The sequence below is a fragment of the Myotis myotis genome, unplaced genomic scaffold, assembly GCF_014108235.1.
Source record: "Myotis myotis isolate mMyoMyo1 unplaced genomic scaffold, mMyoMyo1.p scaffold_m19_p_20, whole genome shotgun sequence".
Classification (NCBI taxonomy): Eukaryota; Metazoa; Chordata; class Mammalia; order Chiroptera; family Vespertilionidae; genus Myotis; species Myotis myotis.
The window spans coordinates 505,066-533,022 of NW_023416325.1; the positions used below are offsets into that span (position 1 = coordinate 505,066).

At 61.1% G+C, this 27,957-nt stretch overlaps 2 protein-coding genes across 8 annotated transcripts; one reads left to right on the top strand and one right to left on the bottom strand.

Annotated features, from left to right (window-relative positions):
* Positions 1–1,054: 1,054 nt before the first annotated feature.
* Positions 1,055–3,804, top strand: SELENOM (selenoprotein M). The gene is made up of 5 exons (XM_036353824.1): positions 1,055–1,273; positions 2,486–2,521; positions 2,693–2,727; positions 3,237–3,315; positions 3,421–3,804. The coding sequence occupies exons 1-5, from the start codon at positions 1,154–1,156 to the stop codon at positions 3,577–3,579; spliced, it is 429 nt and encodes a 142-aa protein (XP_036209717.1). The 5' UTR covers positions 1,055–1,153; the 3' UTR covers positions 3,580–3,804.
* A 194-nt stretch (positions 3,805–3,998) lies between these two features.
* On the bottom strand, positions 3,999–27,023 carry SMTN (smoothelin). 7 transcript variants are annotated; one of them, XM_036353822.1, is made up of 22 exons: positions 26,854–27,023; positions 25,376–25,440; positions 25,148–25,278; positions 20,087–20,235; positions 19,611–19,704; positions 19,440–19,518; positions 19,250–19,347; positions 18,003–18,335; positions 17,842–17,914; positions 17,215–17,274; positions 16,623–17,135; positions 16,264–16,436; positions 14,301–14,393; positions 13,064–13,216; positions 12,902–12,977; positions 11,631–11,795; positions 11,476–11,538; positions 11,193–11,259; positions 9,906–10,079; positions 9,558–9,675; positions 8,865–9,016; positions 3,999–4,328 (listed from the first exon to the last, which is right to left on the bottom strand). In XM_036353822.1, exons 2-22 carry the CDS (start codon positions 25,383–25,385, stop codon positions 4,178–4,180), a joined length of 2,925 nt encoding a protein of 974 aa, XP_036209715.1. In that variant the 5' UTR covers positions 25,386–25,440; positions 26,854–27,023; the 3' UTR covers positions 3,999–4,177. The 7 variants fall into 7 exon arrangements, with proteins under 7 accessions (XP_036209715.1, XP_036209710.1, XP_036209709.1 ...); XM_036353818.1 differs by lacking the exon at positions 14,301–14,393 and adding an exon at positions 7,788–7,953 and having other exon boundaries at positions 4,190–4,328; positions 26,854–27,021; XM_036353817.1 differs by lacking the exon at positions 14,301–14,393 and having other exon boundaries at positions 9,558–9,672; positions 26,854–27,022.
* Between the last annotated feature and the right edge of the window lie 934 nt (positions 27,024–27,957).

The window sequence follows — 27,957 nt, forward strand, 5'->3', positions numbered from 1 at the left end:
CAGTTGCTTCCTGTATGTGCCCCAACTGGGATCGAACCAGCAACTTAGGTATGTGCCCTGACCAGGAATCCAACCCACAACCTTTTGGTGTACGAGAGGATGCTCTGAACCGCCTGGCCAGGGCAAAAATGTTATAGTTTTAATTTATTTTAAAATCAGAAGAAAAAAATGAATATGTAATAATGAATCCAGCCTGGATTATATTCTTTTTTATCAAAGCAGTTGTAAAATCCAATTTTTAATATGATTTCTTAGTGGAGAAAGGGGCCCAGAAAGGCAAAAAAATGCCCAGGGGGTCCATGAAAATCCTAAGGCAACCTTGGTTTGATGCTGAGAAGAATTCTGAGTCCCAGTCTCGATCCAGTGGGAAAGCACGGTGATCAGTTTGCTGTGTCTGTCTTAGGTGAGAAGAGGGGAGGTGGTATTTGGATCCAGTCCTCTTTGGCTTGGTGAGATGAGCCCAGAGGCATTTCAGGTTCAAATCCCAGACCCACAACTTAATCATGCTTGACCTTTTCTGAGACTGTTTCCTAACCTGCAAAAGGAAGTAGTTCATGGGCCTTTAATGAGGTAAGGAATGGAATAATGAAAACTAGCACGGTGCCAGGGACTGTTCCAAAACCCTTCTACCCTCGCAGCTCCTACAGAGCACGTCATGTTCCTATCGCCACAATGTGTGCTTTAGGAATTGAAACCCTAATTGAAATAAAAAAAAAACACACCATAAGCCAGGACTCCCCAGGCTCCAGTTTCCTCTTGAAATCCGTGTCTGCCTAGTAGACAGAAACTCCCCTGTCGGTCCGCATCCCGCCCGCGCCCCCTGCAGGCGCGAGGCGGTGCTGTCTGGCCGCTTCCTGCCCGAGCGTCCAAGCCCTCGGGGGTCAGAGGGAGGGTGGCCACTCTCAGGACAAGGAAAGTAAAGGCCCGAGGGCCGGTGAGGACCCGGAACCCCACTGGGAGCCAGGCAGAGGACCCCCCGCGGGCCCTGGGGCGGGGACCCGGATCTGGGGGCGTGGTCCCTGGCGGGGAGGGGCGGGGCCTCGAGCAGGGGCGGGGCTAGCCTGCAGGGGCGGAGCTAGTCTGCAGGCCTAGACGTGGCGCTGCGGCCGGGCGTTGCACCTCCAGCTTTCGGATTACCTTCCTGCGGGTTCCGATGCGCCTCCCGCTGCCTCCACCGCCCGTGCTGCTGCTTCTGGCGGCACTCACGGCCGCTACCACCACCTTCCGGCCCGACTGGAACCGTCTGCATGGCCTGGCCCGAGCCCGGGTGGAGGTGAGTGCGTCGGCGGCCCCCAGCCCGGGAACCACCGCCCCGTTCAGGTCCCAGGACTCTCCCGACTCCCAAGTCCCCATTGGGTCGGGACCATCCCTCTCACTCCGCAGCCTCCGGACGCCCTAGCACCTACCGACACACTCGATCTTGCGGCCTAGAAATCCGAACTCCTCCCCAACTCCCTCCCATATGGTGGGTCCCAGACACACTGACCCTGTCCCCAAACCCTTCTCTTGGCCTGTAACTCTCCCAAACCTGCCTTCTGGAGCCCACCTCCCCCCGACAAGCTCCATCGATACACTTTTTCCTGGAATTCCTCCCCCACGCCAGTTCCTGATGGTCTCTCCCTTTGCCTGGGGGAGGGAAGGCTTTCTGGGTGCCCCCCCCCCCCCCCGCCCCCATGCAGGAGCCAGAGAAGGGGCCTAGGAACTTCATTACTAATACTTACTCTGCAGCAGCCCTCCCCACCCCACACCCCTGCCAGGAAATTCCCCACCAGAGTCCCTGTCTTGCTGTGTGACATGAATCATCTCAGCCCCTCTCTGGGCCTTAGTTGGCTTTCTGACAAATGGAGGGATAGGAGGAAGAGGGAGGACTGCAGTGGGTGGTCCTGGGGTCTGGAATCCTGCTGGGAGGTGTCCCTATACCTTTAGGGAGCGCAGGGAGGGGCCCTCCCATCCTCCCACGTTGGGGAAGCTACCAGATGGTCTGTAGGGCTGGGCCCCACGTGGCAGGGAGGGCCAACCCTGCTGGTAGCAGGGTAGGGACCAGATGGCAGGTGAGTGCCCAGGGCAGTTCTGAGCTGTTTCCTTCTGTTCTGTCCCACCCTGAGGCTCGAGGGGCCAAAAGCGAGGCCCAGGTCTCTACTGCCTGAGAGGAGTAGGTGATAATTTCTTTCTCTTGGGCACTGGGAGTGAGTCAGTAGTCAGCCAGACATGCAGGCCAGAGTCCCAAAGACCCGTAAGTGCCCTTGGGGTTGGTCTCTGGCCTTGCCCTCTTTTCCCTTGGCATTCCCAGGCCTCAGTTTCCCCATCTATACAGAGTTCCCCCTTCTGCCTACAAGAGGCCTCCACCTCCTCACCGTGGGAACTGCTGCTCTAGGGGTAGTCCACAGGCTGTCGCACCTGGGCGATGGCCGCGCAGTGGCCTTGGGGACATGGTTGGGGCAGGTGTGAGGTTGCTCCTAACCTATCGCATGTTGTCCCCCTCCAGTCCTGTGGTGGATGACAGCTGAATCGCCTGAAGGAGGTGAGTTGGAAGGAAGGGATCCCCAGTTTTGTCTCCCCTGAGCCTTTTGGGGGTGGGCAACGTGGTCCCAGTGATCCGGTCGGGGAGGAACTCTAGGCTTGGGTCACTAGGCTTCGGTTCCCCTTTGGTACCTGGAGTGGGTTGAGGTCTGACGCTCTGGTTCCTCCCCAGGTGAAGGCCTTCGTCACCCAGGACATCCCACTCTAGTATCCTTCTTCCGTGCTGGGGGAGGGCGGAGGGGGAGGGAAGCTGGGAGACTCTCCTTCCACTTAATTGCACGGATAGGATGACAAGTCAAATTGGTGGGCAGTGGCTGCCCAGAGAACTCCGAGGTGGTCTTCATGTTGGGCAGGCAAATGAAATCGACTAACGATGCCCTCGCCAGTTCAGCCTGCGGACTGAAGGGTCCCTGGTTCCATTATGGGCATGTACCTCGGTTGCAGGTTCCCTGGCCTTGGTTGGGGTGCGTGCAGGAGGCAACCAATTGATGTGTCTCTCTCACATCGATATTTCTCTCTGACTGTCCCTCTCCCTTCCAACAAAACCAAACAAAACAAACCCACAAAACAACAACAACAAAAACTGACCAATGAGGACTGACTGCTACACACACAGGAATGGAGAGGAGGGCCCTTCACTCCTTGGGACCCTCATTTCCTCACGTGTACATGGGGGTCGCTGCCTTGTCCCGCCACCACCCACCTTAACTCTCCAGTCACAACCTGGTGCTGAAACACCTGCCTGGGGCCGACCCTGAGCTCGTGCTGCTGGGCCACCGCCACGAGGAGCTGGAGGTGAGGCCTGAGGAGGCGATGGGCGTGGAGGAGGCGGGGCGCAAGCCGGACGGGGTGCAAGCCGGATGGGGCGCGCTGACCCAGTCCCTCCACCCTCCACCGCAGCGCATCCCACTGAGCGACATGACCCGCGAGGAGATCAACGCGCTGGTGCAGGAGCTCGGCTTCTACCGCAAGGCGTCGCCCGACGAGCCTGTGCCCCCTGAGTACCTGCGGGCGCCGGCGAGGCCCGCCGAAGGCGATCCGGACCGTGGGGAGCTGTAGGTCGGGGAATGCGCCCCCCACCTCCACCCCCGCCCGAGCCCTGGGGACCCAATGAAGCGCTCAGCGTCCCGGGAGCCCCTCCCTCGCTGAGGGCCGAAGCCCCGCCCCGGAGCCGGCAGGGATGGAGTTGAGGGTTCCTCTCAATTCCCCGTTATTCCCTCCCACGGATCTCCCTTTAGCGCCACTAAATCCCCTTCCGTCTTAAAAGAGACTCGACTCCTTCCTTGCTGCGGGTGGGGGTGGGTGCGGGATGGGTACAGGAGGGGGGTGGGGAATAGGAGACCCCCCACCCCAAATACCGCAGGATCCCCAACTGCCTAGCTCCCAGCGGGGGCAAATCGGCGCACCTTGGCGACCTGCCCTCCATCCATTCAACCCCCCCTCCACCCCCCTGCAAAGAGGCAGAGACGGAGCCAGGGTCCTTGAAAACCAATAATTTATCAAAACGCTGCTTGTGTATGCCGGGGATGGGGTGGCGACAGACCAGGCAGCGGTGGGCAGGCGGCAGGCGCACGGGGCGGGGAGGGAGGGTGCCTGGACGGTGGGGGCGGCTGGCCGGGCCGCGGGCGGGACGGGCCCAGGCCGTGCGGGCGGGAGGCTAGACATTCTTGCCGCGCAGGCGCAGCTCGTGGCGCCGCAGGTGGTTGTAGAGCGACTGGACATAGGTGAAGACGCACTTGGGGTCGGGCTTCTTGCCCATGATCATCATGTCTTCCACCTCCACCAGGGGCACGCAGTCTACCAGCATCCTGCGGGAGGGGCACAGGGTGGCGGTCAGCGCCCGCGGGGGCTCTAGGGGTGAAGCCCCTACTGTGAGGTCTTCTCACTGCCAAAGCCTGCTGGTCTTCCACTCTCCGTTGTGGGTTGAAGGGAGAAGGTGGGGGGATGGGGGGCGGGGAAGCCTTCCAAGAAGGCAGGGAGCCCAAGCTCCAATCATCCAAGCCTGGAGGCACTTTTGCCGAAGCGAGGCCAGGCTGGTGGAGGGGGAGGTGCGGGGTACAGGTCTCTACCCCCATCCCTGGGGAGGTCCCGACCACAGACCCCTCCCACTTCTCTCTGGAGGGCCACCCTCTGCTCACCCTGGTGGCACACGCCAGGGCCATTGCACCCTGGGGGCCTTCCCCTGGCAAATCTTTCCCTGCAGCCAGGCCTGCCCCAGTGCCAGTTCTCTGGCCTCGTACCTCCTGCAGGGCTGAAGGCACACCACCCCTCCAAGCCCTGTCCTTGCCCCAGGGGACAACCCTGCTGTGAGAGATGGCCAGGGAGGAATGTGGGTTGGAGGGGGAGGGGCAGTTCTTTAACCCTTATTACCCCCTTTGGTAGGGCAGGAAGGCAGATGAGGGTTCCAATCAATACAGACAAGACCATCTACATCACGCTCAGGGGGCGGGACCACCCCCTGTCCATCTTCCAGAGTGTTGGCGCTCTTTACTGACAGGGAGACCGAATCACTGAGTCCTTTGTTTTAAGCCCCATTGAGTGCAGGGCTAGGCCTGATGGGGCCCAGGGTGTTGGCACCTGCCTGGAGCCCCCTCTTCCCTACAGCAGGAGCCCTCGCCCTACTCTGGGGTGAGTTGGCTGCAGCTACTAAGCAACCGACAGCCTCAAACCTCTAAGGCTGTAGTTTGCGCCCTGGTTCCCCCTTCCCTTCTCTCCCAGAGCAAGTCCGCCTCTGCCTTTCTCCCTCCCACCTGCCACGACTGGCGTACAGTAAGCACTCAGCCAGGGTTGTGTGAGTTTCCATGGCCTGGCGTACAGTAAGCACTCAGCCAGGGTTGTGTGAGTTTCCATGGCCTGGCGTACAGTAAGCACTCAGCCAGGATTGCGTGAGTTTCCATGGCCTGGCGTACAGTAAGCACTCAGCCAGGGTTGCGTGAGTTTCCATGGCCTGGCATACAGTAAGCACTCAGCCAGGCTTGAATGAGTTTCCATGGCCTGGCATACAGTAAGCACTCAGCCAGGCTCGAGTGAGTTTCCCTGGGCCGGGAAGGCATACGGGCAGGAAGTGCCTCTGTTCCCAAGACACCACAGGGCCAAGGTCCTGAGCTCCCCAGCATGGAGCATGGCACCCCCAAGTCCCCAGTGCCTAAAACTGGAGGCCTGGGCGGCTTCCCTGACCCCCACCCCCGTTCTGCCTCCCCAACTGGATCCATCAAGAAGCCTGTCCTACTTCTCATTAAGCTTCTCCAGCTATCTAGTCCACCTCCTTGCTCCCCATCCCCCGTTTGAGGATTGTTCTAGAATGCCAACCAGACCCTGTACATCCCTCCTGTTTGGAAAATTTTGATGACTCTGGTCCTTAGGAGGAAGACGTTCCTCTCCCGACCATGGCCCCCACCTCCCCCTCATGCCCAGATTAAACTTCCTTTCCCGGGGGTGCCATACACCTCCTTTCTTGTGTCTTCAAGGTCAAACCTGGGACCATGGCAGGGCTGAGGCCTGCGCCCAGCTCACTGCACTCCCTCCGAGAAGCAGCCTGGGAGGAAGGCGACCTTTGCTTCCGGCCAGGCTCTATTCCTGACCAGCTGTGGATGCTAGACAAAGCCCTGCCCTGTTCTGTGACTCAGTTTCCCCATCTTTATAGCAACGGACTAGTTATTCTCGACCTCATTTGAAACCTTGGAAGCACTGAGGATGAGTGAGAAGCTCCTGACTCTGTGGGTGATGCGCTGTGTGCCGCTGGGGTCAGCCCTGCCCCAGAGTGGGCTTGTTTTCTCAGCTGTACTATGATGGGAGGCAGCCTCTTTCTGTCTCTTCTCCCAGCTGTGGCTATCTCCCCAGGGATCCCAGCCTCCCCCCGCCCCCCCATGTGGAACTCCTTCCCACCCCTGGTGTCTTCCCTGGAGACCTTATAAAGCCATTGTTGACACTGGGACTCACGGCTCAGGGCTCCAGCTGCCCTAGTGACAGGCCAAACACCAGGCAATTTGAGCAACAACACAGCTGAGTCACACTTTCCAGCTGGATCCTGGCCGGGTTTGGCCCCTCTCCTTCCAGGCCAGCCTGTTGGGCAGCAGCTCCCAAGCCCATATATGACCTGGGGACAGCACCAAGCCCATCCTCTCCTCACCTGCACAGCTTCTCTGAGTCTGTGTGCACGTGTGGGCTGCCCCCACCCGCCACCCCTGCAATGGCTCCAGGCCCCGAGGGGCATCTGAGTGCACCTCTAGCTCTGTCCCTGACTCACGTTACTTCGGCCAATCCCCCTGCTCCCTCTGGGTCTCTGTCTTTCCTTTTCTTTACAAAATGGGTAGGAAACCTGATGGGCAAGGTAAAGAGCCACTAAGGAGGGGGGCGGAGGGGTCAGGAGCTCCAGTTTCTGGCCTGGCCCTGGCCTAAGCCCCCTGGGACTCTCTGAGCCCGCCCCTCTCCCCCTTGGAGCTGGTCTGGAATGGGCAGTCCGCTCAGGATCGGAATTCTCTACTGTGGCCCTGAGCTGAGGTGACCAGAGAGGAAATGCCGCAGCTGGCTGAGGGATCCAGGACCCCAACCAGGAACATCTTCCCGTCAAACGGACCAAGGTCCTGAGCTCCCCAGCATGGAGCATGGCACCCCCAAGTCTCCGGTGCCCAAACTGGAGGGCTGGGAGGCTTCCTTGACCTCCCCCCACTTCTGCCTCCTCAACTGGATCCATCAAGAAGCCTGTCCTTCTACTTCTCATTAAGCTTCTCCAGCTATCTAGTCCACCCCCTTGCTCCCCATCCCCCATTCGAGGATTGTTCTAGAATGCCAACCAGACCATGTACATCCCTCCTGTTTGGAAAACTTAGATGACTCTGGTCCTTAGGAGGAAGTTCCTCTCCCGACCATGGCCCCCACCTTCCCCTCATGCCCAGATTAAACTTCCGTTCTTTCCCGGGGGTGCCATGCTCTCCATCTCTTGCACCCAGCCCGGGACATAGGCTCACCCCGTTGTCTGGAGCGCCCTTTCCCTCATTTAGCCTGAACGTTGTCCTTCCTATTCCAGCCCTGTGTGAGCTTTTTTCCTGCCCCGGACCTGCAGGCTGGGCCAGGTGCCTCCCCAGGGTCCCTCCTGTGCCTCCTCCATCTCAGTCCTGCTCACCTGGGTCACCACTGCCTAATTAGGGCTCCTTCTGGCGCTTCTCAGGGCCCCTCTGCTTTTACCACCCCCCTCCCAGACCTCTCTCTGTGCCCCCACGGAGCAGATTTCGGCGGGCGAGGCGGACGGGCGAAGAGGCGTTTCTCACCGTGGGGCCCCCGAGCAGGGGTTAGGACTTTTTGGTTTTTACCAGCCCCTTCTGGACCAGACAGCGGTAGAACTCCTGGATGTACGTGTACACGCACTTCCAGTCGGGCTCTCGAAGCCGCACCATGTCCTCTGTGTCCAGGAGCTGCGGGCAGTCCGCATGGGTCCTGGGGAGGGGAGGGGAGGGGGCCGGGAAGGGGCAGGGAGACGGGGCCCGGGCGGGAAGAGGGGGGAGAGGCAGAGAAGAGAGAGGGGAGTAGAACAGAGAGACACACACATACACAGAGACATGAGTTCAGTTACATTCTCAGTGCCGCAGTCTGCCAGCCCCCCGCATGCCCCCACCCCATCGTGGACGTGCCGCTCACTACCCGTCACTAATGGTGTGCGATGCAGACAGGGGTGGGGGGCCAGACCAGTCACAGGTGCAGAGAACTATTGGGGCAAGCGGGGACGCGGGGTGGGGGGCAATGACGTGGGCGCCCCAGGTTGGAGAGGAGGGCTGTGCCCCAGGGAGGGGGGGTGAGGGAGGCGTGAGAGGAAAACCAGAAAGAGAAAGGCAGAGAAGAAAGACAGATGGAAGAGGGTGCTGAGGGTGAGGTGAGCAGACGGGGCAACGATTCCAAAGTGGAGGGCTTGCTGATCTCCTATATAAGCCTCTGGCAACACCTATATAGGCTGGGCGGGCACGGTGCCCGGGCCAGGAGCCCCCTTTTGGAATCTCCAGCCGGGATCCCGTGGGAGCAGGAAGCTCTGGTGATAGTGGGAAGGAGAGGAGGACAGAGAAAGGGAGAAGGGGGCAGAGGCAGGATGGAGGGGCTATGGACAGGGCCACCTGGTGGGCCTTGGCCGGGCTGGTAGGCGGGCCTGTGGCTCCTTCGTTCCGGCGGGCACCTGGCACACTCGGCATCGGGTGGGCGGGGTGGAGAAGGACAGGGGCTTCTTGGGGAACCGGGTCAGCCACTGTCTGACAGTGCAGCCGGCCAGCTTTCGGGGGGGCCTCGGAGCAACTAGGCCTGGCCCAGAGGCCCAGCCCCGGACGCCTGGCCACACCAGCAGGGCTGAGGCCCACACTTACTCGGCGGAGGAGAAGGCCACCTCAAAGTTCTGGCGCCGGTTCTGCGGGCTGAGCTGCCCGTAGTCAAAGGCCTCGGGGAAGAAGTTGTGCACCAGCGCACAGAAAGCCATGCCGTCGCTCCAACTCGAGGAGAAGTTCTGGATGTCCACGTGCTACGGGGTGGTGGGAGGAGCCGTCAACCCCCCCACCCCAAGCCCCTTCTACCCCCAGGATCTTGGCATTAGAGATCAGAGAGGCCCTGCAGCTTGTCCAAGGCTGCACAGCAGGTGAGCAGTGGGAGCATGAGCCTCCTCCCAATTAGCCTGTCAACAACTCGCATGGCTGCTACTTACAGGAACAGCGCGACCAAGCGGCCCAGCACCACCCAGCTAAGGCCATGTCCCCATCACTCCTTCCTTTACTTAACAGAAATTTGCCCAGTGCCCCCCAGAGAGAGCAAGGAGGAGGGGACTCCAAGGGTTAGGGGCTGGCCCTGCCACTTAATCGCCCATTCTGGAATCTAGGGCGCGTTTTGTGCCCTCTCTGAGCTTGTTGCCACATCTCATTAGACTAGAGAGAGGGCTTCCCATCTTCACTGCCAAGCACGGTGGCTGCGAAGGGTACAGGTCGGTGAGAAAGTTCTGCCAAGAGGCAGGTCCCCAGCTGCAGGCTGGGAATGCCGCCCGCCGCCTGGCCTGGCCTCACGGGGCTCACCTCATAGCCTCGCGTCTTAGCTCGGCACCAGTCCAGCAACATCTGCTTGATGCTGTTGGCGTTGGGCACCCCAAAGCTGGTGGAGCGCTGTACCGCTGCACGGGGTCCGCCAGGGCTGCTGCAGGGGGGTGGGGGTCGGGGGGAGAGGGAAGGGTAGTATAGGATCAGGATCACAGGACTATAGGGGGACTGCGTCCCTCAGCCCACCCATTGGGCCTCAGCTCTGCCTTTCTTGACCTCCAGGCCCCGCCCACCACCGTTTATGGCCCGCCCATCGCTGCCCACCCCCCACCCCCCACCCCTGTGGTCACCAGGCCCCACCCCCAGCCCCCGCCCTCTGCTGCTCACCCCGCAGCGCCCTCCTTTTCCAGCTTCTCAATCATGGCCTTGCGCGCCTGGGAGGCAGAGGTCTTGGGGAGGCTCTGCGCCTTCATCAGCTCTTTCTTCTTCTCGGCCTGGCGTTTCTCCAGCGCAGCCAGGCTGCTGGTTCGCGGGCTGGTCTCGTCCTCACGGTCGAAGATACTGGGGGGTGGGGAGGCGACTATTAGGGTGCTCCCAAGCCTCAAACCCGACTTGCCAGGTTGCAGGCCACACCCTACACTGGAGGCCTCCTCATCACACCCATTTCACAGAGGAGTACACTGAGGTGCAAACGAACAGAAGATGGGAGCCAAGTTCTTTACAATAGACTTGGCCTCCAGGGAGTTCTCTGAGAAGGCTGATTGTATTAAGTTCCAGGTGAGTTCAGATTTTGGACACTATCAACTAATGATGATCGGCATCATAGTAATGGTAACAATAACAATAGTTCATGATGTCGGCCTGCAGACTGAAGGGTCCCGGGTTCTATTCTGGCAAGGGCATGTACCTAGCTTGCAGGCTCCCAGCCCTGGTTGGGGGCATGCGGGAGGCAACCAATCAATGTGTCTCTCTCACATCGGTCTCTCTCTCTCTCTCTCTCTCTCTCTCTCTCTCTCTCTCTCTCCCTTCCACTCTCTCTAAAAATCAATGGAAAAAATACCCTCAGATGAGGGTTAAAAAAGAATAATACCACATGTCTATTGAGCCTCTCCAATGTGCCACTTAAATCTTTACAAGAGAAGAGAGGGACCCTTCTCATTCATACTAGTGTGAGGAAACGGAAGACCCAGTCCTCAGATGTCAGAGGGCCTGACGGACAGCGCAGGAACTGGGGGACCCAGGTCTCTCTGACTCAGCCCCTGGACCCCTCTGGTTCCCAGCCTGAATCCTGATTCCTGTCCCTGCTTTCTATCAGCCCTGACATCTCTGTAACATAGATAGAGGGGTGTCCTCCTCCCTCACGGGTGCTCTGTGACATGGGATGTGGTCGGCAGACACCAGGAAGTGGCAGTGCCACCGGGCAGCTCAGTGTGGCAGATAGTTCAGTGCTATTGGTGCCACTCAGAGCTGTGTGACCCGGAGCACAAGTCTCTGGCCTCCCCTGAGATGCAGTTGAGGATTAGGTGAGACTACAAGGCAAGCAGAAGCGGTCTGATTCTTACTCTAGCCTATTACCTCCCAGCACCTCAGTCTACCCCTCTGTAGAATGGGTGTGCAGTGAGGTCCCTGTGATGCTGACTTCTCTGAGGTCTGGGCGTGGGTACCTGTGCTCACCTGCCCATCTTCTTGGATGATGAGGAGGAAAAGGTCTTGGTTTGTACCACGGTGCTGCCACCACCATCTGCAAGAAAAGGGAACAAGAGCAGGGTGAGGCCCAGGTTGGACGTGAAGAGATGGGGTGGAGGTCTGGGGAGAAATGGCAGTAGCCACAGGCAGAGAAGAGAAAATGACAACTGGACAGAGAAACACACAGACAGAAATACGAAGAGAGAGTTCGAGGAAGAGCCTGAGGAGGCGGGCGGGCAGGTAGGCACAGGGCGTCGCCAGGCGGCCTTACTCTCCGAGCGCCTCACGAAACTCGACTCCACCGTGGTGGTGCGGGCTGTCCGTGTGCCATCATCTGGAAGGGCAGGGACAAGAGGAAGGATGTGAGCGGCACAGGGGCCAGGGAGGTAAGCGTGTCCCCGCCCTGAGCCCCGATTGGCTCCTTACTGGAGTGGACGAGCCGCTCGGTCTTGGTGACAGTGCTGACAGCTGAGCCGTCGGCTGCCCGATGGCTGTGCCGCGTGGTGGTCTCGGTGGCCACGTTGCCCCGGGCCTCCGCTGGCCTGGCCCGCGCCTCCTGCAGCCGCCGTTCCCGCTCCTTGTCCCTCTGGTCTGGGCAGGGGATGCCCCGTGCATGCCCGGAAGGGCCACCCATCACCCACACAGCACACACGCAGGGGCACACAGGGCACATAAAATGGGGGGGGGAGGGCAACTTGTTAGAAATACTGAAGACACGGGGTAAAGGAGTGGCTAGGGGTGAGGGAGCAGCCATAATTTGGCAGGGAGTGGGGGGGCGTGTGGGATGGGGGTGATGGGCTCAAGAAGAAACAAGGGAATATGGAAGAGCTGAGCTCACAGGAGGAGTATTTGGATCCAAAAATGGGAGTTCCTAGGGAACTCAGTAGCTGAGTCTGGAGGGAGTATCTAGATCTAGGGAGGAGCAGAGTCCAGGGAAGGAGAAACTGGGTGAGGGCCGTAGCTGAGTGGGCCTTCAAATGGGTCTTAACCAGGAGGAGAAGGCTAGAGGAAGAAATATTTAGATCCAGGGAGGGAGAAATTGGAGGTGCCTGAGAAGCGATTTGATCCAGGGTAACAGTGGTTGGGAGAGAAGGTGGCAAAGGTACGGGTAACTGGGCCCAAAGAAGAAGTCGGTGGGTGGAGACAGAGGCTGAGTGGACATCAGTGGGCCGTGGAGGAAGCAGCTAGACTCAGAGAGGGAGTCATTGAGAGTGTCTGGAGAAGCACATGGATCTAGAATCCGAGGGAAACAATAGCTAGGTTCATGGAGGAAGTAGTAGCTTTGCCCAGAGAAGGGGAAGCTGGGTGGGAGTAGAGACTAAGGTGGTCATCAGTGGACCTCAAGGAGAAAGGAGCAGCTGGGAGAAGGAGTATCTGGATTCAGGGAAGGAGTGGTTGACAGGACTGAGAGAAGCAATTGGATCTAAGGAGGTGTAGCTGGGAGAGAGAGTAACGTGGTCTAGGAAGGAGAAGAGAAACTGGTTGGGGACAGTAACTGGAGAGATGGGGTGGGGGTGGGGACAAGCAGCTAGGGAAGGGAGCAGCTGGGGAAAGGAGGCCAAGGAACAGCTGGGTCTACAGAAGAAGCTGAGTAGGACGGTTACTGAGCTGGTGTGTCCACGAATGGACTCCAGGGTGAGGGAGCAGCTGGGGAAGGGAGCAGCTGGGTCTGGTGGGGCAGCTGGCTATCTATCTACCTCTCTTCTTTTGTCGGAGCTCACGTAGCGCAGCCCGAATGAGCTTCCGCTCCTGGAAGTCCGTCGTCTGATCCAGCTGCAGATAGAGCCCTGGTCATTGCCCACCTGGTGCCTGCTGGCCCCTGCCCCTGCCCCCCCCCATCCCACCGGATCTGGCTGTACCATCTTGTCCAGGATGTCCTCATCCTCAATGGCCATCAGCTCCTCGGTGCTCAGTGGGCTCCGCCTCTCTGGTGTTTTGTCCACCTGCGTCTGCTCAGTGCCATTGGCCACTTCCACTGCAGCAGAGGGGGGCTCTGCTGGCTTTGGTTCCATCTGGGGAGGGGGGAGAGGGCATGGACGTTAAGCAGGGGACTGGCTAAAACCAACATGGCCCCCATGGACATGGCGCCAGGCCCTGGGGCTGCTGGCACAGCATTGGAAATAGCCACTAGCCAGCCAGACTGCCTGCCCGAGGATGGCCATGTTGGTGTCAGGCTCAGGGAAGAGGCACTGAGAGCCTTGTTGTAGGATTTGGGCCCACTACCGGGGATGGAGCCCGCCACCTGGGCATGTGCCCTTGACTGGAATCGAACCCAGAACTTCAGTCTGCAAATCGACAAAGCTCTATCCACTGAGCCAAACCAGTGAGGGCTACTGTCCCTATTTAACAGAAGGGAAAACTGAGGCTCAAGGCAGATGAATGACTTGTCTATGAGCGCAACGCAGCAATGGGGCCTGAGCTAAAACTAGCCTAATGCTTGAACCTGAGTTCTTTCTACTGGTTCATTGCCAGCCCTAGGCAGGCTGTGCTCTGTCCTGCCAGTTTCCAAGGCCTGGGAACTCCTGGGCCAGTGCCCAGGCAGCACATTCCACCCCCGGCACTTACACCCCCCCGACACACACACACACACACCGAGGAGGCTGGATCAGGGCCCATAGGCTCCTGACCAGGTGTCTGCCTGGGGCTGCCCAGAGCCAAGTCCTCTCTGCCACCCACTGGGAACCACCCTCTGAGGGGCCTCCAGCCTCAACCCAGGGTATCTCCCTAGCCCCTTGCACACAAGTTCCCCAGCCCAGATCACGGCCCCTCCCCTCCTGGCAGGGCCTCGCTGTCTGCTGTAGGGTAAGGAGAGCTGAGGTGGCAGCTGCTTCAGGGAGGCTCGGCCTGACTGGGGCAGGAGGTGGGGGTGAAGCTGGGGGCTGGGCCCTGGCCAGGGGCTGCCGGGGAAGCCACCACGAGTGCCTCAGGGCCAGGAGCCCAATACCCTCTCGCCTCCGTCTTAGAGCATTCGTGCCTCAGCCCCTTGTATGGATAGGTAAACTGAGGCTCAGAGATGGTGGTGGCCCACCTAAGGTCACTCAGCAGAAGCAGAGCCTGGCTCGGAGCCTCCCCGCCCCCCGGCCCATAGGGACTTACGAGGCTGCTGCTGTGGGCAGGACCAGCAGAGGAGCGGCGGCGGGTGCTGAAGGCAGGCGGGTGGGCCACCGGGGTCCCAGCATCCTCGGCCGCCTGGAACAGGGCCTCGGGGTCCGTGGCGGCCAGGAGCAGCTCACTGGGCTCCAGCTCAGGCTCAAGGTCGGGCACGAGGGGGACCCCAAGCCGCAGGCTCAGCACTTCCACCTGCCTGCCCAGTGCATCCAGCCGCCGGCTCAGCGCTGCCGTCTCTGCCCGCAGCTCTTCCGTGGCCCGGGCCACGGGCTCCACGGCCGAGACGGCTTCCTCGGCTGCCTGGGTCACCGCCACCCGGCCGGCCTCAGCCACTGCCCGCAGCTCCTCCAAGGCCCGGCTCAATCGTTCCTCCAGGGCTGCGGTCAGCTCGGACGCAGGCCCCGGGACCCCCGGCATGGTGCTGGCGGGGGCTCTATGGTGGGGTGACGATGGGGACAGTGGCCGGGACTGCTGCCTCTGGCTGGTATGTCAGAGTCTTTGCAGCTGGTCCTAGGGCGAAGGCAAGGGCAGTGGGCCTGCCCCGCCCCTGCTGGCCTCCCAGCCCTGCACCCGCCAGCTGGGGCTGCAGCCCAAATAGAAACCTATTCTGAGCTGCCCGTGGAGGGGCCTGGGGGAGGGGTGGCCCGCCTCGGCACTTGGACGCTAGGCCTGGCCCTGGCCCTGCAGAAATCACACCCGAAGCCCAGCAAGTGCGCACGGGCTGGGAAGGGTGCCCGAGGCCAGGGTCCCCGGCCCCCGGGTGGGACAGCTGAGGCCAGGAGCAAGGGAGGGGCCTGCCTGGGCCTCCATGTGCATTAGCTGCGAGGATCCAGTCTGCTGGACTCCAGAGCTCGCACCCCTCTGCCCTCATGCCATGCTGCTTTAGAAAGCCTTGAACAGATGCGGGAAATAAAGGCAGGATGTTGAGCAACCTGCTGTAGCAGGTGCCTTCTCCCTGAGATAGGCACTTGGATCCACCACAGACTCTGAGCAAGTACACTATAGGCGCGTTATCTGCGTTCCTTTGGTTCTAGACGGGGAAACTGAGGCGAGGTGGTGGTATCAGACCCAGGGCTCACTGTGACACTTCCCACCCACCCCAAGGGCCTCAGCCATCCCCCCCCCCCTCGCTCCCTGCTCTATGGGGGAAGGCTGCCTTCTCGCCCCCGCATCCTCTCCCGGTCACCCCTGAGAAGGCCCAAAGCTGGCTTTAGCCACCTCACCTCCGCCAAAGTCCCATTCAGTCCGCAGTGCAGCACGGAGGGCATTACCTGGGCAGCCGAGTGGCCTGCTGGGGATTCCTTCCCCAGCGGAGCCCCCAGCCAGCTGATCCCAGGCTCGGGGATGAATAATGGAAGGGTGCAAGGGATTCAATTCCCGTGGCACCTGCTAGGTTGCTGCCTCACCTGACTGGCGCCCCCCTCCCCCCCCCCGCCTATCTGTCCCCCCTCAGTGCTTCTGCCCAGCACCCCCTCCCCCTGAAATGTTGACGCAGATGCTAATCGCTAATCTCCAATCTTCTACAGGGCCAGGCTGATCTTGGATGAGCAGATGAGCAGCTCTGAACCTCAGAGCTGAGGTCCAGTGTGGGGTAGGAGCCGTCACAGGAAGAGGGGGCACGCCTGTGCCACGCTCCCTGCCCCTCAGTTTTCCCGTTTGTTCATTAGGAACAAACCAACCAACTTTGCAGGAAGGATCAGAGATCAGCATGTGGGAAGCTTAAGGCAAACAGAGTACTTTTCTGAGACATCTAGTGGGTGAGAGGCTAGGGTCTGGCCTTAGCTGTGCCACCAATTGGCTGTGGCCTGTGGGCAGCCGCCTTCTCTCTCTGGGCCTCAGTTTCCCACGTGCACCATGGGAGAGGAGCGGATAGAGGAACCCTCCAGCCCTGGACCCGGAAGCAGTCTCTGTGAGGTGGCTGGTGATGGTGGAGGGGTGAGGAAGGGCTCACCTTAATGCTGCGGCCTCCTTGCCCACCGGGAGAGGCATGGCTGAAGCTGGTGACGTGAGTGACAGTGCCCAGCCGGGCCGGTGTCCCAGGGCCGCTGATGTGGGTGATGGTACTCTTGCCCCCACTGCTGGTGCTGAGAAGGGTGGGGGGTGCCCGCAGCCCCAGCGTCAGTTCTGGAAGGGGAGAGAGGCTACTGTAGATCTCAGGGGCGGTGAGGACAGCGGCAGCCCCGGTGGATGACATCCCCCTCGCTCCCAGAACCCCCCTCTGGAGACACCCTGAGCCCTGGCCGCAGCACCTGTCGGAGGTGCAGGGCTGGGCAGCTGCAGGCACTCGTCTCCAGCCGCGGGGAGGCCTACCTGCCCTCTGGCTGCCTGTGGGCAGCAGCACCCGGCCTGTGGGGGTCTGGCCACGGCCATCCTTGATCTCAATGGTGAATGTCGTCTTCATGTTGGCCCCTGGCTCGGCAGTGCCGACAGCCACGGGCAGCAGGGCACCGGGCTCCTCTGAGCAGGCCCCGGCCCCCCCTGCTCCATTTTCAAGGGGCCTGGCAGCCAAGCCCCGCCCTCTGGGGCCCTCCTCCTGGGGGCAGCTCTGAAGCTGGGCCAGGGGCTGGGCTGTTCCTCGCTGCTCTTTGCTGAACCGGGAGGAGGTATCACTGGAGCTCCGTGCGGAGGAGCGGCTGGAGGAGGAGGCAGGGGTGGTGCTGACGTGGGAGGAGCCCGGGAGCCTTGCGGGGGTCGAGGGACCTAGGGCTGCCCGAGGTGGGCCATCCTGAGCCATAGGAGAATCAGACGTGAACTTGCGCATGCGGTCCCGCACGGAGCCGGCCCGCTGGAATGAGGGAGGTCCACTGGCAAGAGGGGTGGGCTCTAGAAGGGGCAGGAGGGCTGTCAGTGGCTGGGTGGCACAGGGACTGCCCAGAGCCTGGGGTAGTGGAACAGGCAGTACCTCGGTTCTGGGCCGGCTGGCGGGGGCTGAGCACGGAGCGTTGGCTAGGGTGGGGTCCAGCTGGGTTTGACGGTATCAGGAGGCAGAAGCAGCCACATGGGGGAAGAGAAAGGAGAGTGGATGGGGGTCCACCTCTCATAGCCCTCTCCTGTACATGTCTGCAGCCTCCCAACCCCTCCCTGCACCTCCCACAGCTCCTGGCCTCTCTCTTACAGCGCCCCCCCCCCCCCCCCCGTTCCTGCACTGACCCCAGGATGACTTGGACACTCCCGGGGGCTGGGGCCAGGCTTGGGCGGGAGCAAGGGTGCCCAGATCCTCCCTGCAGATGGGGATGGAGGACACCCCCTCTGGCCAGCACTGCCCACGCTGCAGCTGGGAGATGGGCGCACTCCCTTATTGGGGAAAAGAATGTGCCCGAGGCCCGTTGCCTTTCAAGGCTGCAGGGAGGCCTCTGGCCATGGGTGGGAGGGGGGGACACCTCAGGGGCAGTGGGAGGAGTGTCAGGGACTGCCTGGACCTGAGGAGGCTGCAGCTGTCTAGGCACAAGAGCCCATTTCACAGGCAGGGAAAGAGAGGCCAGGGAGAGGGAAGGCAGATGCTTGCGGCTCCCCTTGCTGGGATCCTCACCTGCTCTCTTTGTGCTGGAAGGGCCTTTGATGGGGCCTTGGGCCGCAGGGGGCTCTGTGGGGCCAGGCAGGAGCTGTAGGGGAGACACGGCATGGGGAGGGCCTGACTCGCAGACCAAGGAGCCCACCTGCCTGGCATCCCTCGCCGTCATCCAGACTCACCTCGTTGACCTCCTGTCTCTCAGTGCTGTGGGGGGCTGCAGTCTCCTGGGGCTCAGGGCTGGCGGCCGTGGGTGGGCTGGCGGCCCTGGGTGGGCTGGGGGGTGGCTTGGGGCTACGCAGAGCCTCAGCGGCAGGGCCCTGGGCCTCGGCAGGCTCTGGCGGAGGCTCAGGAGAGGCGGAGGGGGGGGAATTGTCAGGTGAGGCAGGGGAGCTGGATGTGCTCCCAGGGGGCACCTGCAGCAGGAGCGTCACGGTGGTCACATCCCGACTGGTGACTTCGGGGGGTGGCTCTGGGACCTCTGCCCGCTGCTCCCGTTCCTCTGGCTCTGGCGCCTGTGGAGGACCCACAGGATGCAGCCAAGGCTCCCTGGCTGGCAGGTGCTCAGGGCAGGGCATGCAAAGCAGAGGAGCCGGGCACGGCTTCCTGCAGACCCACTGGCACCAGCGTGGGCACTGACACGCTATGGGCAGCCCTGACCCTCCTTCCCAACACCCTGGTGTTGCCTAGTCACGGGCAGTTCAGAGAACCCACATCCAAATGCCAGGGGGTGGGGACAGCCGGCCCAGAACCGACAGGAGACTCCCAGACTCATTCGATCCCTGGAGTGGAGTCCCTGAACACTGGCCTCCACCTGGTTAGTCAGCGGGGAGGGTGGGTGTCCTGCCAGGGACCCAGCTGCCTCTGCTAGCCGCCTAGGGAACCTTCATGGCCTGACCTCTCCCCCACACGCCCTGGAGAACAGAGTCCACTCAGTGCTCCAGGAGTTAGCTCGGGCCCGCGATGCCAGCCCTATAGGCCAAGGTAAGGATGTGGGCTGTCTGGAGGGGGAGGGGCAGCTGCAAGATAGGTTTTAGCTGGGGAGGTACCAGGCTCAGATTGCATTTTGGGGGGATCCCCTGTGTGCTGAGTGGAGGCCGAATGGCTGGCGTGAGGGTGGAAAGCCAGCAGGGAGGTCAATGAGGGTGGTAATGGGAGACGGACAGGAACCTGGGAGCAGTGCGGGCAGGCTGGCTTTGGGGAGAAGGCCTGGGTATAGACAACTGAGAAGTGGGGGGGGGGGGACATATGGCCAGAGGGTGCCTGGGAGAGTGGGCAGAGCCTTGAGATAGACTCCTAGTGTCCCCCAAACTCTGCTGGGGGCCCTTTTCAGTCAAGTACCAGTTTAGCAAAGACGCAGGTGCTCTGGGCTGTTGGCATCTGCGAGCACAGGGCCCTGGGCCCTCCTCGCACCTTGGCCGCCTCTTACCTCACACCGCTCCAGCCTCTGTGCGGCCTGCCCCTTGCTGTCCTCTCTTGAGCCACTGTTGGAACGCCCACCGCACAACCTCCCAGCCAAGGTGGCCGCTAAGGGAGAGAGGGAAACTCTCAGGTGAGTGGCCGGGTGGTGCTATGGGCAGCAGGGGCACGGGGCGGAGAGGGGCAGGACGGGCACGTACCTTCGATCTCCTGGGCCCGGACTCGGCGGATGGCAGCCCGGATCAGCTTGCGTTCCTCATACTCGCCGGCCCCTCGCAGCTGTGGGTGAGAGGCGGGCCACAGGGATTGGGCCATGGAGTCCAGGACTTCACCTGCCCTGCCCCCAGCCCCTGCCCTGGCCTGGGCCTCACCAGCGCGGTCAGCTCCTCCACATCATTCATGGACTCCAGCCGCCCTGCCAGCTGCGCCAGAGCAGCCCGCTGCTCGGCCTCTCGCTGCTGAGAGCTGCAGGGATAGCAGGCCCGTCACTCCCACTGCCATGGCCAGGTCATGGAGGGTGTGGGCTGAGGGCAGGGGCCAGGACAGGGTACCCAGAACCTTGGCAGAGGGGCATGGAGCTATGAAAACCCTTTGGCTACATGCTGGTGCATGCATGCCCGTGGATGTGAGCACTAATGTCACACACTCAGACATGCTGTCCACATGGGCGTGGCCGGGACACCATGACTGGCATGTGGTCCATGCCCACAAACATCCCTGTGTATTCCGCCTGTACTGCCATGTTCACACCCATGTGCCTGCCTGCACCACCTGAGCTGAGCCCTGGCACATGCTCCCCGCACCTGCATGTCCACGCCCCCCCCCCCCCCCCCACACACACACTCACTGCAGCCAGTTCTCCTTGTTGTCCTGCCGCTCAACACGGAAGCGTTTGGATGCCAGGGCCTCCTCCTCTCGCTCTAGCTCCTGCCGCTGCAGCTCCCGGATGGCCGAGCGGATGCGCCGCCGCTCTGCCAGATCCACGGTGACCTCCAACTGTAGGGCAGGCGGGGGCGAGGGGCAGGTCATTTTGGCTGCCAGGGGTGGAGGGCGGGCACCGGCTGCCCACGGCTCGGCCTGTGGCACAATGAGTGATCTGTCTCCACACCCGCTGCCCCAGGCCTGTCACGTGCCCGCTCGCCCACCCACCCAGCAGGTCTGGGGGAGGCCCAGCTCACGAAGCCTGGGCTTTTGGACAGCCCGCCATGATTCACAGAGTGGGCAGCCAGCAATTGGCCACCTGGGCCAGGTGCTAAGCCAGGCACGCCTTCCTTTGACTCCTGCCTCTCAGAGGCACTCATCAAACCCCTGAGAGCCAGGGACTTATGGGAGGAGGAGGGGGAGGGAGGCCATCCTCTGGGCCCCTAACAGTGTCCCTGGGGAAGAAAGGTTGATTCAGGCAGCTGAGCAAGAGAGACTCCCATTGTCTAGCCCCAAAGTACCACAGTCCTGCTGGGGGTGGCAGCCTCACCCACATTGGACAGATGGGGAAACTGAGGCAGGGGCTATTGTTTTCCCTGCACTGGCCAGGCCTCGCCACCATTGAAGGGGTGAAAGGGCCCTCCAGTGCATGCACTAGAGTTCACCCCGGGTGTCCAGGGACGACAGGTGCTCCCACAGGCTCCTGACCCCCTCAGTCCCTGGGAAGTTGGGGTGGCTGGTCTAACCAGGTCTAGGAAAGGGCACCTTCCCTTCTCTGGGGAGAGCCAGCCAATCCTGTGGCCTCCCCCCGCCCCCCACGGTGCTTGCCCCAGGGCCCCCAGGAAGATAATGGCAGAGACAAGCCTCCAGTGTGGGTCTGAGCCAAATGGGAACAAGTACAGTCCGGGTGATTCCCTCTGCCCCCACCCCCAAATCACTTAGGACAGTGACGGCGAACCTATGACACGCGTGTCAGAGGTGACACGCGAACTCATTTTTTTGGTTGATTTTTCTTTGTTAAATGGCATTTAAATATATAAAATAAATATCAAAAATATAAGTCTTTGTTTTACTATGGTTGCAAATATCAAAAAATTTCTATATATGACACGGCACCAGAGTTACGTTAGGGTTTTTCAAAATGCTGACACGCCGAGCTCAAAAGGTTCGCCATCACTGCCTTAGGAGTAGGGCCCTCTACCCACCTTCCTTTCTAGCCTCCTCCCTGATCATGCCTTCCTTCTCCATGGTGGAGCCAGATGGGGTGTGGGGGGTAGGTTTCAGCAGGGAGTGTGGGCTGGCCCAACTGAGCCATGAGCTCACTTGTCCCAATCTGAACAGAGCAGGTGAAACCCTGGGACAGAGTCACTTTGGGTTCCTTCAGGCTCCACATTCCTGGGAATCTGTGGGGGGTCAGGGTCAGGCCGGAATTCCCAGCGGACTCTAGCAGTCTGGTCCTGGCGTGGTGGTCAGGGGCATGTCCTTAACCTCTGTGTCTTGGTTTTCTCATGGGCCGGATGGAACAATGCCTCTCACTCAGGGCGGTGAGTGGGGATGGGGACAGCGAGTCTCCCCACCCCCGCACCTGCCACAGCTTCGGCTGCAGTGAGTATTACCCCCCAGACACTCAGGAGGAGGGAGAACTGAGGGCAAATGAGTACAAGACACCCAGGTATCGGGAATATTTATGAAGAATCTGTATGCCGGATTCTGTGCTGAGCCCCTCACTTGTCCTAAACTCACAGAAACCCTGGCACTTTATTACTCCCCTTTGACAGATGGGAAAACTGAGGCTCCGGGAAGAGAAGCGATTTGCTTATGGTCAAATGATCTGAGCCAGGATTTGAATCCAGGTCTCTCTGACTCCAGGGTCTGCCCTGGGCTGAGGATAGGTCTGTTGCTGGGGTCTGTCTGCCACGGGGGGTACCTTGAGGGCCTTGACACTGTGTTGGGGTCCCCTTCTAGCCTGTACTAGAGATACCTGTAACAGGTCTAAGGGGGAGGGGCTGTTATAGCAGAGGGAGGGAGAATGAAGCTCACCTTCCCACCTCCCAGTCCTGGCCTTGCCTCAGGCACAGAGCCCTCTGGGGTACACTTGGAGGTGGGGGCCAGAAAAGAGCGGATCCAGCCCCCCCCCAATGCGGAGATAAGTAAGCTTAGATGCAATGACTAGCCCTTTGTCTTCTGGGTCACCCTTCGCAAAGCCCTGACCTCCGGAGGTGGGGTCCTTGTCTCTGAAAAAAAGCCCAAACTTGGCCACCTCTGCAACACCTGGGAACTTCAGTGTCCTCATCTGGAAAACGGGGGCCTCCGTTTGAGCCCCCTCACCCCCACAAGTGGGTAGGGCAGGGCTGGGGGATGAACAACTTCATTCCACTGGCCACCCTCCAACATGACCCTTCCTTTGGGCCTGGAGGCCAAGATCCGCCCACAGTGTCCCTGCTGTGTCCTGCACTGGGGGCCCCGCTGGCCCCACTGCTGCGTGTGGAGGGGGCGTGGGAGGGAGGGAAGGAAGTACAAAGCGCCATTGTCCACCAGGGGGAAGGGGAAAGGGATGGGGCGTTTCCGAACCTGCCCTGTGAAATTCTCCGGGGAGGAAGGAGGGCGCTTCCTCCTGGGGAGGGGGCGGGCCTCTGAGTACTTTCTGCCCTCGCTGCTGGGGGCACCCCACAGGCCCTGGCGTCTCCCCACTAGCACAAGGGGGAAGACCCACTGGGCCTTCCTTCATTCCCATCTGGGGGACCCGCTGGCGTGGAGCGGGGCCTCGCCAGGGGGCGCTGGAGGCCCGCAGACTCCCGAGCCGCCGATCCTCCCAAGGCCACGCCCCCATCCAGCCTCACGCCCCGCCCCCAGCCCCGCACTAGGCGCCCAGGGGGAGGCAGACGGGAAATACCGCGATACCGGCTATTTTTTGGTTAACCCTCACCCGGGGGCATTTTTCCATTGATTTTTTTCTTTTAGAGAGAGTGGAAAGGCGGGGAGGAAGAGAGAGACACATGGATTGGCTGCCTCCCCCACGCTTCCCAACTGGGGCTGGGGATTCATGCCCTAGACCAGAATCGAACCCGGGACCCTTCAGTCTGCAGGCTGACGCTCTACCCAATGAACCACACCAGCAGGGCACGGCTGCTCTCATAGCCTCCACCACCGGGAAGAAACCGAGGTTCACAGATTGCAAGCAGCTCCCCCAGGCCTAGTGAGTGAGTGAAGGAGTCCGAGCTCGAACCCGAGACCACGGCGTCCTTAGGTGCCCCCATCCAGCTCCCGTCCCCGCCCGGCCGCAGGAATGTGCGGGAGCCCAGGCCGGAAGCGGCTCCCGGGTCCCCGAATCGGCCCGACGCCGGGGCGGGGGCCAGCTTTTCCTTATAAGGCCCGGGCCGGCGGGGAGGAGTCCGGCTCGGGACGCCCCCGTTCCTGCCACGAGGCCGCCGAGGCCGGGCGGCGCGCGGGGCGGGACCCTCGCGGAGAAGCTATGCGCGCGCCCCGCGGTGGCGGCACCGGCCCGGGTGGCAGAGACCTCGGGCGGCTTCAGGGTCCAGGGATGAGGGGCGGGGTCCTAGGAGTCCCTTCCCGGGGAGGGGGGTCGGGGGTAGGCCGGCTACAGCCACGCGGCGGCTTCCCTGAAACTCTTCCGGCGCCCAAATCCCACGCGGGTGGAGGGGGTGGCGGCTGGAGAAGCCCAAGCCCCGGAGGGAACTAGAGGTGGAGCTGCGCGGGGACCTGGATTTCTCTCTGGGAGGCTCGGCCTTGCCGACCTCCATTAGCATTGCGACTTCCTGAATGGAGGTCGAACTGACCTTTGGAAACCCAGCCCATCCCCTCCAGGATGCGCGCGGCGGGCAGCGGCGCTGGCAAACACCTGGCGAGTCTAAGGTGTTTGCTGGTCTGAGGGCACACAGGCCTTGGTAGATCCTGGCAACGGCTGGGCACTGCCCAGTGGCTGGGTTGGGCTGGCCGGCTCCATCCCCTGCTTCCAGAGGAATGATGGTGAAGGAGTGGGGTGGGTCACCTGCCTTCTCCCAGGGAAGGTAAATCTTTAATTTCTTCCCCGGACAAGGGTCAGGGGCTGGAGGGATGGGGCTCTGGTCCTTCATCCAGTTCAGCTGCTCTCTGCCCTTGCTGGTGGGCACATGCCTGGCCTGTTGTAATGCCCCTCGGCCTCTTTGTGTGTGGTGGGGTGTGGGACAGGGGTTAGGGTACTCGGGAAGAAGCTGGGGAAAGGGGATAGATTGGACCCACCCTTCCGCCTCAAGATCTGAACCCATGCCTCACTCCATCCCCGTGCCAACTCTCAGACTTAGATATTGGGTTCACACACATCCCCCTCCCATTTTATAGGTAAAGAAACGGAGGCTCAGAGTGGAGAAATGACAGACTAGAAGTCACAGCTCATAAGGGTCTTCCGGCGTTGACTTGCTCAGGACTCCGGGTTCTCCAGGGTCCCCTTGGAGGTTTGTTTGGATCCTGGCACACCTTCTTCCCAGCTGGGTGCCTTTGGGCGGGTGATTTCACTTCTCTGAGGCAGAGTCCTCTTTGCTCTCAGAGTTGCTGTGTCCATCCTGGGAGATGGTGTGCCCAGCACCCAGCCTGCCCCCCCGCCCCCCCTGCTGTGCCCTGGCATTATTAATCACGTCTGCTGCTTTATCATGGGGCCAGCGTCCAGGGGTGGGCACTGCCCAGGCTGTTGCCAGGAAGAGCCCCATCTAGCCTCCCCACACTTGTGGCTGCATATGGGTGAGTCCTGAGCAAGTTACTGTTTAAACAGGTGGTAGCCGTTGGGGGCTGGGCGGGATCAGGCCTCAGCACCTGGCACGGACAGGCATATGCCACAGGGGCCTCTGCATCAACCATGTGGAACAGGCCTAGCCCTGTTCCCGTGAGCCCTCCTCCTGCTCCCCGCTCCCCATCACCTCCTCTTGTCCACTGAGAGGTAGCCTAGTAGGCCCTGCCTCTCTGGCCTCACATGGGGGACGATGGGGTCACTTACCAGCTTCCGCAAGGCGCCCTCATCCAGCCCAGCTAAGGCCTCGTCCGCCATCTTGCTGGTCCCTAGCTCCGTGCGTCCCCTCCTGGTGAGATCCTCAGTGCCTGTGGCACCTAACACCAGCTCAGGGAATTCTGCAGGGGACAGACATAAGTCAGGCCTGTGGGGGTCTCTTCCAGTGCCTCACACACATCCCCCCTCCCATTTTATAGGTAAAGTTTCTCCTCTTACCCATGATCATTCATTGTTGTCCTATCCTTGCTACCTGTGATGTGGCTTCTGGTTGGAGTTGCCCTCTCTGCTAGAGTAGTGTACTGGATTGAGAAGCTGGGCCCCAGCAAGGCCCACCCAAGCTGTGATCACCACCAGGGGGTGCTCACCAGACTCCACAGTTTCCTGCCCCACCCACCCATCCCCAGGGTCTGTCCAGCTCCACTACCCCCCAAAAGCTCAGCCTCTGGCTGTGGGCTGAGCCCATATCCAAGTCCTCGCTGTTACTGCCACTCTCATTCCCTTCGGTGACTTAGGCCTTGAAGGTAACACCCTGTCTTTCAATTCCCGAGGACAACCCTCTGTAAACACCCCTCTCCATGCCTCCCCTTTTTGCCGTCCCCCTGATGCCAATTGCCCTGAAGCAAGGGGTCCAGGCACCCAGCTCCTTTTGCTAAATTCACACACTTATAATCCAATTCCCCGGCCGGAAGGGTCTTCAGAAACTGACCCAGCCAACCTCTGGACTTAGACAAACTGAGGATTAGAGGGGACCCGGGATTTGCCCCAGGGGGGAGGGGAGGAGGATCCCAAAGACCCAGAGGGTAGGGGAAAAATCTGAGCCGCCTCTGGCTTCTGAAGACGCCTTCCAAAGTGCCCCTGGGGACTCAGGACAGCCCCCTTCTGCCCCATCATTACCCATCAAAGGGGCCCCCTACATCCTGGCCCAGCCCCCCAGTGCAGCTCGTTCCTCCCTCCTGCAGCCCCAATGTTTTTCTTGCATCGGAGGGTCCACAGCCTGGTGCTTAGTTAATGTATGGGGACCGAAATGGCCCCAGGATTCCCCCATTTTGTTGATTCATCCCTCACTCAACCCTTCCCGGTCCCCAGAACAGTCACTTGTTGAGTCACCCAATCCGGTGAATGGGTCTGGGGGTGGTGGGCAGGGTCCCAATCAACACTGTTGGTTTCGCTGGACCCTGCCAGTTCAAGTTGCTGGCTTTCCCCTTCCCTGTCGGCTCGCACAGATGTCAGCCTCCCACCCTCCCTCTGTTGGAGTCCTTGCTTCTTACCTACCTAGGTTGGGGTAAACCCCGCACCCCCAAGAGTGTCACCCACCCATCACCAGGTTTAGGTTCTGTGGACACTCTGAGCCCCCCCCCCCCCCGACTTCTGAGGGCAGGGGTCCCTAATCCGTAATCTAGGGCTTCCAGGGGATTGTAGGAAGTCCTTTTCTTCAGGTGTTCCCGCTGCTGGCCCACACTCTCTGTCGCACACTTTTGGGTTCCTGGCGATTGTGGGGGACTTCCCCGGAGTGTCTGCAACCCCCCCCCCCCCCGCACCCGCCCAGTGGAGGTGGTGGAGCCTCCTGGCCTCCGAACCTTATCCCAGGGTTTAGAAGCCCCGCGGACGGGCGGGGGCTCCCAGGTCTGAGAGTCCCAGAACCCACGCCCAGAGATCCCGGTTCCACTCCGGGACCCGGAGGTCCGCACACCCACCTCTCGGTCCGGCTCGCCAGCCGCGCGCGGGCTCAGGTCAGGGTAGGTGGCTCGGGATCCGACAGACGGACTAGGAATGTGTCAGGCAGAAGGCGTGACGCCTGGGATCCCAGGCCCGCGCCGCAACCGTCCTCCCGGCTCTGGCTGGGCTGTCTGTCCAGCCGCGCCAGCAGCCCGGCCAGCCCCGCCCCGCCCCGCCGCGCCAGCCAACCCTGGGGAGGGTCCCGCCCACCCTCGTGCCCCATTGGGGAAATTCAATTTGCCGGCCACGCCCCTCGCGGGCCAGTAGCGTAGGGGGTTGTAGTCGTGGGACCTCGGCCGCCGGGGCCCGGCTGGTCGCGTGGGCATCGGCCGGAGGACGCAGTTTGCGCCAAAGTCCAGGAGGGCGCCCAGCGCCGGGGTAAGAGGCGCGGGATCGCCCGCGTCGCGGCGCCTTCGGGACAGCCCTCCTCTTTGTTCCTGAGACCACGTCCTCTCCCTGGACTCCTCCCCCTTCTCGCGTCAGTGGCTGGGTTTGGTCGCCGGCCCCAGGCTGCTTTTGGGGGACACCTGGTCGGGGCCACCTCCGAGGAGCGACTGCGTAATCGGCGGCATCTTGATCCCATATTGGCGCATCTCAGGGACCCCCGCAGATGGAGCAGGATCAGTCACACAGCAGCCCTCTCTCGGCCGCCACATCTTTGCGCAGACATTGCCCTCATCGGCCATGCGTCTCCCTTCCAAGCCCCCCGCCCCCCCCCCAGGATCTGCCTCTTTCAGCGTTGGGATCCCCAAAATTGGGAATATGGAGTTCAGACTCTCATTCAACAAATGGAGGAAACTGAGGCCCAGAGAAAGCCAACATGCCCAAGACTACACAAGGAGTCAGCCAGGGGACCCCCCGAGCTCAGACCCACTGGGGAAAGCAGCCCCGTCGCCCTTGCTGAAGGCCCGGGAGCCTCCCACCGGTCTCCATGGAGACCAAAAGGAGTTGGAGCCTGGGAGGTGGGGTCTGGTGTCCTGTGTGTCAAATAAAAACAATAATAGTATCACCTCATTTATTTTATTTTTATTGTTTATTTATTTAGGCAGATCCTGCCTCAGGTTTATTTGTACACATAGCAC

Bases quoted from the DNA above. Each gene is read 5' to 3' on its own strand.
- SMTN (XM_036353822.1), bottom strand. The intron at 20,236-25,147 runs GTAAGTGACCCC...CCTGCCCTACAG, and splicing joins AGGGCGCCTTGCGGAAGCTG to TTGGAGGTCACCGTGGATCT. The intron at 4,329-8,864 runs GTAAGTGTGGGC...CCCCTCCCGCAG, and splicing joins GTGGCCTTCTCCTCCGCCGA to GATGCTGGTAGACTGCGTGC.